Source organism: Manacus candei, unplaced genomic scaffold (assembly GCF_025592945.1).
Source record: "Manacus candei isolate 608988 ecotype Guabito, Panama unplaced genomic scaffold, ASM2559294v1 h1tg000056l, whole genome shotgun sequence".
Classification (NCBI taxonomy): Eukaryota; Metazoa; Chordata; class Aves; order Passeriformes; family Pipridae; genus Manacus; species Manacus candei.
In genome coordinates this window covers 1,344,489-1,358,521 of record NW_026138104.1, presented here as the reverse complement: position 1 = coordinate 1,358,521, position 14,033 = coordinate 1,344,489, and the positions used below count along the sequence as shown (strand labels likewise).

The window sequence follows — 14,033 nt, the reverse complement described above, 5'->3', positions numbered from 1 at the left end:
ACTGGAGAAAACTGCCAAAGACAGAAAACAGAGGGGATACTTGGAGGAGCAGCTACAGACAGGGAATAGCAGCAGTAGCATTTGCTAGGTTTCTCAAAGGCTGCCACCCACTTGGGCACTGTCTTCTAAAGTACAGTAAGGCAGGTTGAAAAACTCAGACCCTTACTTGACTGACTTCCTTGGGGTTTTTCCTGAAGGCTCAAAGTCTCACTTACAAGCCGTTCTCCCTGACTGGGTGTGTGTAGCTTCCCAAGGTATCTTCCCTGGTACTCCTCATGACTTCTTCACAAAATACAAAACAGTGGCTAGACTTTATCCTAATAGTCTGACCAACAAGCAAAGCTCATCCAGTCAGCTGCTATGTTTTCAGGTCTTAAAACTGGCCTTTTTTCTATCTGATTTCTGGTTATTTTAACCTTAGTAGGTTGAAGATATGTGATGCCTGTGGAATTTGTTGCTCACAGCACACACAGCCTTGCTCTCCAGTTACAGCTGCTACTGTTGAGTGTGTTGAGTTATTGCCTCTTCTTGCTGCAAGGTGTTTCTGCACTGTTAGGAAATTGTTCTTATTTTTCTCTCCTTGTGGAAATCAGACACTGCGAATAAAATTGCTTTGTTAGTGGTGGTGAGATGCGATAGATTAGTGCAGTACACTATTAAAGATTGCTTATTCTGTGTTGTCTGCTCTCCTTAGTAGAGCCTTTTTAACATTTTACCACAGGCAAAGTAAAATTTTATTTGGGTTATACTGGAGAACAGCTTTGGTCCTTCACAGCTGAGATAACCAAATCTTTATTTAAACTAATTTTGTTGCCAGGTAGAGTTTGTGACTCCGTTGAGTTGATTGGTAACTGCTGAATCGTTGTGTCAAATGGCTTAAGTTCACCCTAGGGTTAGAGTCACACGTGGCTTCCTTACCAGAGAGATTTGTTGGCTCAGTAGTTACTGGAATAATGACTGAGAGACTTGCAGTTTCTGATAAACAGAAGTAAATTAATCAGAAATAACTCATTAACTTTCGTACCTAAATGCAAAATCCAAGCAGAATATTCAGTGACATTGTATATTGACCCAGTTTTCCTTTTTGTCAAAATTCAGACTGTGGATGATTTGATTATTTAAATTTGCAAATTTTTTTCAATTTAACATAATAAATTTATGTCATTGAGACATTTAAGGAAAATAAAAATTAGTGTCATTAAAGATCAAGCAACATACAAATTGAAACAATTTTACTGGAGGGAGAGATAGAGGAAGATGAGATAATTTCTGTAACATTCATAACTTTTAAGAAATAGAAGTGATGCAAAGCTTGTTAGTATTTGCTGTGGAATTTCATAATTATTGCTGTATAAATAATATCAACACTAGATGTCATACACTGCCAAGTAATTTACAAGCTGATACTTAGATAGTGGTCCCACTCAGAAATAGAAATCTGTGTGTTTAAAAGGTGAAGATGAATGCACTCATTAGTAGTTTCGTGTTTATTATTTCATCTGACATTTTTTTGAGACCAGTTTAAAAATAATAGTCTCACAGTTATGTGAGAAGAGAATTCAGCATGGATGGTCTTTTTGGAAAAAAATGGGATTTAGAGAGAAGGCTGGATGGCTGACACCCATGTTCAAGAATTGGTTCTAGCTGTAAAGAAATATATATAAGAAAGGACCAGAGACAGAGGTGTAAATCACATGGATTTTACTTTACAGAGGGCTGTCACAAAAGCTGCTGGTAAGCAGCCAGGTCCAGTGGAAACCACTTTTAATTTGGCACTCAGCTCTATTTCTTTTGAAATCTCACTCAGAATATTGAAATAAAATCCAGAAGTGGCATGGGATCCTGGAAACAGTATTATGACTGTCCAGGGGAAGGCCAAACTCAAGTAGCTCATAAATAAATCAATAAATTTCTGGTTGCAAGTAACTTACAGATGTTATTGATACATTTTTGCATCAGGAATTGTTTAATTCTGTGTTTAATGCTGCTGTTCATCCTAACAGACATAGGAACTATATATAAAGCATGATTTTTTTTAGCCCATAGTAAAACAAATGTAAGGATTAACCAAGTTTTGTGTTCCTTACTTTTGGTGTACACTATCTCTGGATCCGTGCTCCACAATTCAGTTGTATCTCCTTACCACTCCTGCACATTGTGCCTCTTGCTTTTTTGTGTTGTACAAAGCCAGAGATTGCTATCTCTGTACAGAAGGTCATACTTAATCATATTTGCTGACACAAAACCACTAAACCAGAGAAACTTTTCAACCTGTTTGCATCTCTTTAGTAAAGAGAATACAAAGTTCTTTATTGATGCATATTTGTATAAGACCTTTCTTAGGTGTATTTTAGCTGATGGGCTACTACGTTGACATGAAACAGTCCAGAAATGGAACTCGGATGCGGATGCTGACCTACTTTTAATCACTTTAATAGTCTTTTGGAAATGAGCTATTTGGAGAAACCATAGGTGAAATTATAGCAATACAGTGAAAAAGATGGTAAGGCTTTTCAGAGCCCGAATAGGAGAGAGTGAAGACAGTGCTTGCATTCTAGGTAATATTTTTGAATGGAACGTTACGTCAAGTCCATAAGTGAAATTGGCCCAGAAGAGCACATGTTGAGAGAGTCAAAAGATTTCCATTTAAACCTGAGATTTCTCTGAGTAAAAGATGTGATTCATATGTTGCCATAGTTTGGACTTGCTTCTCAGATTGGTGGTTTTCTCTGAAAATCTGCAGAAATTGAGTACTAGGAAATTATTTGACCTATTTGGACAGATGTACTATACTTGGTAGGAGTCATATGAATGGGAACAAATGGAGGCATTTCTACTTAAGGAAAATACAGAATTGGAGGCCGGAGTGGATTACTCGACATAAGGGACCTTGGAATGTCTGTGAAGATTTCAAATTTCGGAAGAATTAACTCTTCACAGACTTCCATCAGCAGTGGTGACAGTATCATTGACAGCCTCCTGGATGCTTTCTTTGCTCTTAGTCCAAATTATCACTGGTATAACCTTGCACCTTACTACATCAGGATACTCCTAGTGTTTGTGGGAATTTTGGTAGTGTTAATAACAGTTCTTAGGCAAGGGGCCAACTGAATTAAGGCTTACGAAAAATCGGGATAATAGTATATGGGTTTTCTTTCATAGTCTTTGTTTTACAGTAGGAATAGTCATTCTCTCCTGTCCAGGTTTTTACTGATGCAGGAGATTCCTAGGCTGTAAGAAAGACTTAACAATCTCAGTGAAACAGAGAAGAAACTTTAAGTACTAATAAATAATTTTCTAGCACTGTATAACAAATAAAAATATCAATAATTATGTTTACTTGATGTGGCTTTCAGGTAAATAATATACTCTTCACAAAATTATTTAAACCAGTAATGACTAGAAAGATTTCTTCAAGTGCTTGCTAGTACTGTGGTTGTTTTGTTATACTACATTTGGGAGAAAAGTACTTTGAGTTAGTGAAATAATCAGCATTATTCAATGTTTAATGCATTAATATTGTCCTACTGTGTTGGAAGCTGAACATTCAATAATTGTATGAATTAATTCATTGCATATGAGTTTTAAATTATTGGGTAACAGGACTTGGCTCTTCTGTTTGTTGTTATAACTCACCGCTTACCTATACTTCTCTTAATGCTCTTAAAATACTTTTCTTAATTCTCATACTTCTCTTAAGGCTATGAGCTTTAGGTTTATACCTTCACTGGAGTTTGCAGTGTAACTTTCTTTAGCAAGCTGTACTTAAAGGTCTATCCAACCCAAGGAGCAGAGGGGATGTTGTGAAAGGGAACCCTGTGCAGATTATTTTGCATTATTGCTGCAACTCACCTTTTTCTAGTACCTTACTTGTCTTGCTTAAAGCAACAGTGTAATTTTCTGTGTAGTTTGTATAGTATACATAAGTGCTTTGTATTCAAAAATCTGTACATTTCACTGTTTTTGTTCATTCAGACATGCTTTAGTCTCCAGCTGTCAGAACTACCTTTATAATCTCATTTTACACTAGTTTTTATTTTGGTTTTATTTTTCCACACATAGGTACATTTTTGTATGGTTTTATGTGCATATATATATAGCACTGAATCACAGAATGGTTTGAGTTGGAAGGAACCTTAAAGATCACCTAGTTCCAATGATGTATGTCTATATATAGCTATAATGTATATGGCATTTGTTTAGAGAGACAAAGAGACTGTAAACGTGGTGTTTTTCATGCCCCCAACCATTAAAAATTTTATTAAAACCTGAAGAAATGGTTATGTTGATGTTAGTTTCCCAACTGAGGGCATGTCCCAGTTGTTTATTATTCAAGTTCACAGCCTTGCGATCTTGAGTCTCTTGCTGCTTTTCTGCAAATGCAGATAGTGGTAGGTGTAAATGTTACAGCCCTTTCCTTTTTGTCACTTCTTCAACACTTTTTTCATGCTTTTGTCACCTCAAGTTTGGATTCTGCAAAGAGCTACAGCTTAAAGCAAAATCTGGAAGCTGCAACTAGAGTAAAGTCTGGCTGCCTTGCAGTTAAGTGATATTTCCCATAGGCAATGCATATTTTCACTTTATCAGTACATTTCCAGGCAAAATTTAGCTTCTTATACCTCTGAAGTTGTGAGCCAAATTGCAGGAGTCTACAGAACTGATCTGTGGAAGTCTTATGCACCAAATACCACTGTTAAAAATGGAGTCTTGTTGAATAATGAATTTGTGGATGTAAAATTTACCCTTTTTTGGATACTAGTCATCTTCTCTGAACTTGAAGTCATGGGTTCACCTGGGCTTTTCAACACTGGCTTGACTTCACCTTGCGCTGAAGAGCTGATCATATCCAAGTGCCTCTATAGAATACATCTCCTTGTCCTCCACTGAGTTATCTTTTTCTCCCTCCCTCCCTCCATTCTTTTCTCCCTCCCACCCATTTCCCTCCTTCTATCTCCATCTTTCCCACCTTCTTTCCCCTCCTTTCTTTCTGTCTCTAGTTTCATACTATGAAAAGCTAATTCAAACCAGCAAATTGATTTTAGATAGTGTTTGATACTGGTTATCTTACCATTTCATGTAATTGACTCTGAAGCATTTTGCCTGTGTTGCTAAATCCCTTTCCTCCAAAAACAAACAAAAAACCCCCAAGCAAACAAAATATGCTGTAAATTTTTTTGACAAGATCTTTAATCTCAAGTTTGGCATACTCATATTTCCTAACAAATGCATCTATCATGTCAGCTATCGTGGAATGAAAGAGAGATTTCTCTAAGGAACAATTTTGCTGCCAAAATAGGGCAACGTAGAGGAGACTGTTTTGTTTTTATCTTTTCCTCTGAATACTTTGTTGCCACTTATTTAAAAGAAAACAGTGTTTTGACAATAAGCTTCCTTATGAATTCAAACTGCTCAGAGATTTTCAGGAGGAAGAAAGGACAGAATTCTGACTGAGAAACAGCTACCATCAAAACATCCTTCTGTCGCAGGACCAGACCATCTGTGCCTAATTTTTCCTACTGAAATACTTGTTCAGACTGCTTTCAATAATTTCCAAAAGGGAAATTCCACATCCACCCTGTACAACCTCTTCCTTTATTAATAAAATAGTTCTAGGATTATTCTTTGTCCTGAACAAAGCATTGACAAACTCTGAGAGAAAAGTGTACCATGTGGTGCCCGGTGGGATGTGTTCAGGGACAACAGAAAGAGGAGATGGCATTTAGACTTGTAACCATAGCATAAGGCAATAACTGAGGTAAATAACATTTTCTTTTGTCAGTTTGGTTACCAAGTTCTTCTGGTCACCACTGTTCACCAAGAGCAATATTGTCTGATTTTTTATTTAGGCAGCACCTGCTTTCAGGTGACTGAGCTGCCTGAAAGTGTTTGAAACTGTTTTTAATCGGTCTTAGGGATGAGGTCAGGGAGGGTAGAAGCTGGTTCCCTGCTCTGATATAATGAGGATTCCAGAATAACTGGGTTTTTTCATATTTGTAAACTATTTGGAGTCAGGGAACAGCCTGGAGAGGAGACATACAGTGACTTCTGCAGGTTTTATGTGGGGGGTGGTTTATGGGAACAGTGCAAGCATTTCTGCAGTGACTTCTTGAACGTACGTGCCATGCTTCTGATTTACCCTGATATTACCTCTCTGGGAACTAACTGTCCTTTCTCCCCTCGCATGGAATTCTTTCACCATTGCTGTCTCTGACCCCAGTGCTTCAAAGAGGTGGTCTTTCCTCTCTGCCGTTTCCTAACATTCACTCTCCCTTAAGAAAAAAATATTATTTTAGTGTACATCAAAAAGCTAAAGCAAGTTTGGGTTCACAGGGCTTGTATGATTTGTTTCAGTTCTTCTGTTTCAGATCTGGATTGTAACTTCTAAAAATCCTTGCTGGCAAGAAGCAGCAGGGAGCTGCTTTTTCTCAGGAGCTGTTAGGATTCAAAACTGTGATTCTAAGAATCAGCCTGTTTCCCTTTTATTCCTAAGCAGATCCTTTTTGCTGGTATAGTTTATTGTCCACTTTGCCTCTAAAGCATTCAAGAGGAGACTTAAATTCTTGCCAACCTCCGTCATCTGCATAGGGGAGGATTTGCATTATGTTGCACTTCCATATATTCTAGAGTGAGAAAGTAGTCTTTCCTCAATGCGTGCAGAGCTGGCAGGAAAAGGATTTAAATTATTTTAAAAAGTAGTAAGTGCTGCATTGACATCTGACTAAAGATACAGGAAAGGAGAATGAATTTTTAAGAAATTGCTTATTCATCTATTTGCAAACTACCAAATGTACTACTATTCAGGACACAGAGCAGAAGAAATAAATTATCTTCTTCATCAATCTTATGACTTAATAACATTTATCACAATACAACACAGAATTGTAGAATAAACTTTGCCAATTAAAATTTATCTCACACACTGACAAATTATATATGATACTTAGTGATATTTCAATAATTCATCTTGATCTTGGCTCTCGGCTCCTAAGAGAAATGGAGGAGTGCTGTCCAGTAGTAGTTATCCGTTAAAGAACATTCATCACTAACATGGCTAATCAGAATCTTTGCAAGAAAAAGAGAGCTGTCATAATAGACTCTTCCCACTTCAGGAAAATGAATGGCATTGTGTGCTAATTATTTTTCTTTTATTCTTTCCCCCCTTGCAGAACTTTCCTTTTTGTTAGAGATGGTAACCCAAATAAACGGAATGTGCACAATGAGACATCTATGCACTTACTGTGTATGGGACCTCAGATCATGATCTCAGAAGGAGCTCTTCATCCTCGCCTGGCACGACCCTCAGAAGATGACTGCAGAAGAGCAGATTGTCTGCAAATGATCCTGAAGTGGAAGGGAGCAAAGCTGGATGAAGGACAATATGAACGAGCAGCCATTGATGCTGTTGATAACAAAAAAAATACACCTTTGCACTATGCTGCTGCCTCAGGGATGAAAACCTGTGTCGAGGTAAAAGTTCGTATATAATTATAAGTTTATATATCTGGTTATTAGTAAACAACATGCAGTGTTTCACAAAGCTGCTTTGGGCAGAATCTCATATAGTATATTGAATTAACTTTCTAATTCTATTTTTCATTAATTGGAAAAATTGCAGAGATAAACAGCCCAAAACATACACTGTAGAAAACAATTAAAGAAATGTATTATATATATATATGAACTTCATAACATAAAGTCCTCAACATTAAGAAGACTCCTGTAGGCTTATAAAAGTTGAAATTAATTACAAGACTGTAACATTGGAGAAAAAACTTTAAAGTAGGCATAGGCATACCTGTATGTGTAAAGAGACGTGAAAACTGCCTTAGAGAAAATCAGAGCTCTTTTTATTTTGCTCTGTACTGAGACTGGGAAATGCACTCCATGTTTCAAGAACAGGTTTCATGTCTTTAATTTACAGTGCCCAACTTTTTTAGAGGACGCCATATATCTGTGTTAACATACTTAATTACCTTTTCACAAATTAAAAATTAATGTTTATGAAAGTAGTGGATAGCAGTGAGTAATTGGGAATGACTTTTGAAGGTTTATTTATTTTTAAACTGTGTCAAGTAATGAGAACTAGTATTTAATTGTGCTGGTAATTTAATTTAAAGAACAGAAGAACAGACATCTAACATTTTCAAAAACAGCTAACATCTTCATAAGTCCCTCTATTTTAACATCAAGATTTGTTTTTTCAATGACAACAATTGACTCAGAGTTCAGCATTTATATGTAAAATTTACATTCTTTTTCTTCTGTGCATAACTTCATGTTTATCGAGACTACACTTCACTCATTTACTTGATATCAGCAAAATTTACATCACCTCTTTATCCACCTGCTTTTCTAGATAACTACTTCATACCTTAAACAGTCAGGTCCCAGAACCCCTTGGACTTACTGGTCTCTGCAGTAAAAAATTATGCTCTCCCTGTATTTTCCTGACTTTCTCTGGAGGTATTTTTAGTATTGGGGCTACTTTTCCTACCTTCTAATCTTGTACTGTGACAGATTTAGGCAATATGTTGCATATTATAATAAACAGTTAAGAAATTTCATATTTAAGTTTTATTAGGACTCATGAATATTAGTACCATCTGATGCTGGCTATCTGTATTACTGTTTGGTTTATTGATTTTTCTACAACCTCTTGTGCTGAGACTTCAGTTTGAAAGACTTACTTTTGTGTCCTTCATAAAGTATATGTTGTATATCCAGAGAGAACCTGGACTCCAACATTTCATACCACTTTTCTGCTTTTATGTTATTTGAGATTGCTTTTGCACTTTGTCCAGCAAACAACTTTACAAACATGGTGACAGATTTTCTGTGTGATATTTTAAAATTATTTATTCTGAGTTGTTATGCACTTGGTATACTGCTCAAAAAACAGTCAGATCCTTCTTTACTGTGATTTTACATTTACTTTTCCCAGCCTATGTTCTTCACATATTCTTCATCTGGAGACATCTTCAGCTTCTTATTACCTGTACGATTCTGTCCTGTAACACTATCTTGAAAGATTCTTCTGATGTTTCTAGAATTTTTTTTCCACTTGACTTTTATTTAGTACCACTTTTTTTAAAGTAGGTAGTGGATTATTTGTCTTTTTACTGCTTCTGCAAGAGTGATGATTCTAAGTATATTTTGGAAATTGTTAATGAGTGGTTCTTTGATGGTTAACATCAACTGAATTCCCTAATCCTCAAGTTGTCCTTCATCTCTCCAGTAGAGAACCCCAGGACCACCTTTCACCCGGTTTTTGTGGTGGTTACTCTCGCTTCAGAACAGCATTCCTTATTCATCATCTCCCTCCTTTCCTGTAACTTTGCAGGAAAACCTCAGTCCTGTATCTTCCCCTATCCCCACCACACCCAAATAAGAAAAGGAAACCCCAAATATAGATCCTTGCAGATGAACCACCTACTAGTTGATTTGTTTGGAGTTGATAGTCAAATGTGCAGTCTTGTTACTGCTCCATTCACATATGTTCGACTTCTCCTCTGAGCAGAGCAGCTGTGTGGAACCCATTGCTAATGATAGTTTGGGCAAAGTTAATGTGCTTACCCCAAACTACTGAATAGAAAAAAGTAACTTTCATAGTGAATACATTTGATTTTATGCAGATGCATTCCACTCTATCACAGTATAATAATAATAATAAACAAATAATAGATAATAATAAATAGGCAAAATGGTCCACTTTGGCCTTTAAAATCTGTGCATATGTTGTCAGATCAGTTTATAGCAAGAGACAAGGCTGGCAAGTTAATGAGAGCAGAACAATTAGTGTTTATTAGCTAGAGACTGCATTTTGGGGGGGTTACTGTCAAGAGACAACTTTGGTAAAATGGCCCAATACTAGACCATATTAGAATTATTTTATTTCACTTTTCTCACCTCAAAACCAAGGTACTACCGGCAGTATTTTGTTCCCCCTGTGAATTGGTACCCTATCATCCTTCCTACCCAAGGAACCTCCCATTTTCTGTCACTACCAGTGTACCACCGCTGGGACAAATGGTGGAGTTACACCCATGTAGAAAGAGTATTTAAAAGTGTTTCATCTTGCCAGGTGCTTGGGGGCCTCAGGCCTCTCATTTTCTATGGAGCACTGACCATATCAGTATAACAGTATTTTAGTCTTTAAAACCTCAGAGACATTGTACAGCATTCCCTGGTAATATACTTTTGAGATTTTGTGGTTCTGTGGAATTATGGTGGATATAGGTCTAATTATGCATAAAATCAAGCAGTAATTTATTTAATAACTATTGAGAATCTTTCTTTTCCAAAGACCATTGTTATTATATATGTCTCTCTGTTTTTCTTCTTCATATTTTTTGTTCTCTTCTTAACTGGCCTGCCTTTTCTTTAGGCTATTATTAGAGTTGCTAATTAATAACTGTTTACTTTGCCGTTTTACTTTTCAGCTTCTAGTAAAACATGGTGGAGATTTGTTTGCAGAAAATGAAAATAAAGATACCCCATGTGACTGTGCAGAGAAACAGCACCACAAAGAGCTGGCTCTTAACCTGGAGTCTCGAATGGTATTTTCACGTGATCCTGAAGCTGAAAGCATTGAAGCTGAGTATGCCGCTTTAGACAAAAAAGAGGTCAGAGGATACTCTAAATCTGAAGTATTTTACACATTTATATTTGTAGCAGTTACATTGTGACAAAAGTCTGCAAAGTATTTCAGTAGGCACTGTCTGTACTTTGTAAACAATTTGATTTTAGCACAGCTCTTTATAACTTTCAAGTTAAGCTCAGAGAACATAAATACATTGTCAAAATTAATCAGAAATTTTATTCATGTACTTAATTATGTGGACTGTCTTGAGAGGGTTGCAGGCTGTAAGGCTGAAGAAGATGCAGGGGGGCCAGTAAGCTGGGAAACAGTTTCCCTTAACCAAACATTTTTTATATTTTTTTATTTCTTAAGATGACTTTTTCTCTCAAAAATGAGGGCAGGAGAAATTCTGAAAAGGAGAAAATCTGTGGGATAGAGAAGGGAAACTGTTCTCGTGGATCTTCCCGGACTGAGACTAGTTGAATGTTACCAAAAATCAGCTGAGTAGTGCAGGACTTCAAAACAGTACCTTTCCTTTCTTGTTTTATAACATGATGCCTGAAGCTACTGCATACCAGAACTGGTACGAAAAACAGGTAATAACAGGTGGTGTTGTTTCCAAGTCAATTATTGAGAGAGACAATTCACTGACACTAATTTGCTTGAATTCTGTTATGCCTTACACATGACTATGATTCAATAAGAATAATTTGACCAGACAGATTCTGAGTAAAAGTTCCCTCCCCACCCATGATCAGATTTTAATTATCTAAAATTCTAAATAAGTATACATAGATAATATCATTCAGTAAATATTACAAAGTAATTCTATTTAAATTAAAGGACAGTAGATTTCTCTATGGCTACTTCCCTCAAAAAGAGCATGGCCTGACCTTTTACTAGCTTAGTGCACCTAGGACCTAATGATGCTTAAAGGAAAATTCATTAGATTTAGATGTGAGTAGACTTAGATCACATCAACTGTTCCCATGAAAAATGCCACTAATGGTCACTTCTACTTGAAAGTAAGAAAGTTTTTGTACTGTTCAATTAATTTCTTGGATAAATTCAAATATAAACAAGCTTAATTAGATTGTTTATTCCTAGATGAGACATTTTGAGATGAGGTTTAATATACTTGAATTTACATTGAAATAGCAAATGTAATTAACTCATTTTAATTTCTCTGAATATTTCCATATTGCTGTAAGAAGATAGTTGGAAATGATATTTTCTCTCTTGGCACAAACACTTTAAAAGACTGCAGCAGTTTCCTGCTACAATTATAGTTTACCACTCCTTTGGTTATACAAGTAGAACTGTTTGGATGGTTACGTTGTCAGCTGGATCATAGCAATGTTTAGGCTTAAAAGAAAAAAGAGTTTTAAAGAGTGGTAATATGTAATTGTTTTATTTACATTTTTATCTTTATACCATGGCTTTTCTGGCATATGCACCAGCACAGCTAAGAGAACAGGGAACTTACAAATATGGGTGGGGCAAATCAAGAACCACTTGAATAGGCATTTCGGCAAGAGGAAATACTGTCTCGTGACTGTTTAAAGTGGATGCTGAGCAAAACCAGCTTAAAGACTTGATAGTTACAAGAAAATATGCAGTTGTCCGTCTCACATACCAGGGCAGCTTTCCCAAATCCCCAAAAATGTCAGCCTGGAATTCAGTACACTAATTGATTATGTTGGGGATTTACATAGAGCGATTCTGCCTTTGTGTGCTCCCTTCTGGTTTTTCTCCTCTTTCCTTGTGACTTTTCAGTGGGATAATTTCCCTAACTTCTTGTTTAGCTGTAACAGCACAAGTGCTGGCACAAGAGAGATAACAAGAGCATGCAGCCATGAGAAGGTAATTTTTCAGTCTTAGCCCTCAGGGTGGGCTTTTCAGTTGAAAAGAAAACAGCCTTAGAAAGACTTGCACTGAACTGCAATCCAAGTGACCACATGTGCTCATCCTACAGGTCTGTGCACGAATCTCTGGAATGGGCAGTGGAAGCTGCAAACCACTGGCTATGGTGATGCCTCCATCTGTTATCTTAATGGGGCATGAGAAGTAATCCAAAAGCCTTTCCCAAAACACAGATGCTTCACCAAAATTGCCTCTCAAAGATGGTCCTGTATTTTTTTCCTCTCAATTTCATTTCTATATATTATTAAACACTGAGGAACCAAGTGTACAAAATGCTTGTTAAACATAGTATTTAGCCTGTAATCATTTGGTGGTGTCCTTCAACATCCTTCCAAGACACGGAATATTCATTCATGAATAATTAAAATACTTTCAATATGAAGAAGTGCATTTTCAAAGTAACTTCATCCCTTAAATGAAGGTTACAGGAAAAGATGCATTTGAAAACCATGAATAGGATTTCTTTCCAGGCAAAACAGGCAAATGGACTTAACTCCAGTGTTTATGATATGCACAATAGTATCTGGAATGATAGTACCCAATACCTCCCCTTCCAGACCTGCTGTGTTTACAGGAGAACAGTCCTTTTTTTCTTGATTCTTTGCTCTTACTTTCTTGAACAATCTCAAAAAAAAAATCTTTGTTACATAAAATCTTAAGTTTATATTTATCTTTTAAGTCTAATTGAAGATAGACTAAATAATATGACAGTAAGTGATTATTTTTAAACTGCCTTTATAAGTTTTGGTTGTTTTATTTGTGCAGTCTTTTAAATTTCTGTTTACTGTAGCATGGGAGCATATTTGTCTTGGTTATGTATCCCTGGGAGATAACCACATTCTTCCTTTCAATCACATCATACAATGTTATGAACTTACATAAGAAACACCTGGGAATGAGCAGTACCTCAGAGCAGATCATCCAGAACAGTTTTGGCTCTTAGTCAGAGTCGGTGGAATTTATTGTGCAATAGCAGAGTGTATTATTTCTTCATTCATTTTACATATGTGCCACTGCATACTGTAGAAATACACTGATAGTGAATGTGTCACAGATAATTTATTGAGTGTATAGTAATTGGAATGGTTTTCTTCAGTTCCTGAATTGATGTCATATAAATATACAAGTAATGCAAATACCATAAGTACAAAGAGCAAGGAGTTATCTAAAATTATTAAAAATTATTTAATCTCTACAGATAGAGAATGGTTTATTAAGTGAAAGAAGGGGACTACAGTTAGTTAAGATATATGTACACTTACGTACATATAGTGCATATAATTATACTTGAATGAGTTAAATGGAGTATAAATATTTTTTTTAATGTATGACTTCATTAATTGTAGAACTCCATCCACCCATAACGTAAGATATTTACGTGAAATGTTTTGACACCATTCAATTATATAGTCATCACTGTAGCAAATAGTTACTTTGCCGCTGTCTATTTTAATGGTACTTCAAAAGAGAAGAAAATAATAATAGTTTGAAATGAACTGTTAAAATAGTCATCTTACATACTAAAAATATT

The 14,033-nt window shown here is 36.1% G+C and overlaps 1 protein-coding gene across 6 annotated transcripts in view; it reads left to right on the top strand.

The window, feature by feature from the left end:
• Positions 1-14,033, top strand: part of ANKIB1 (ankyrin repeat and IBR domain containing 1) — an 82,429-nt gene that overhangs the window by 38,118 nt on the left and 30,278 nt on the right. For all 6 annotated transcript variants that reach the window (XM_051802159.1, XM_051802160.1, XM_051802161.1 and 3 more), the window contains exons 3-4: positions 7,167-7,467; positions 10,440-10,622. In XM_051802159.1, the coding sequence (XP_051658119.1) occupies positions 7,167-7,467; positions 10,440-10,622 (484 nt within the window). The remainder of the gene's footprint in view (positions 1-7,166; positions 7,468-10,439; positions 10,623-14,033) is intronic.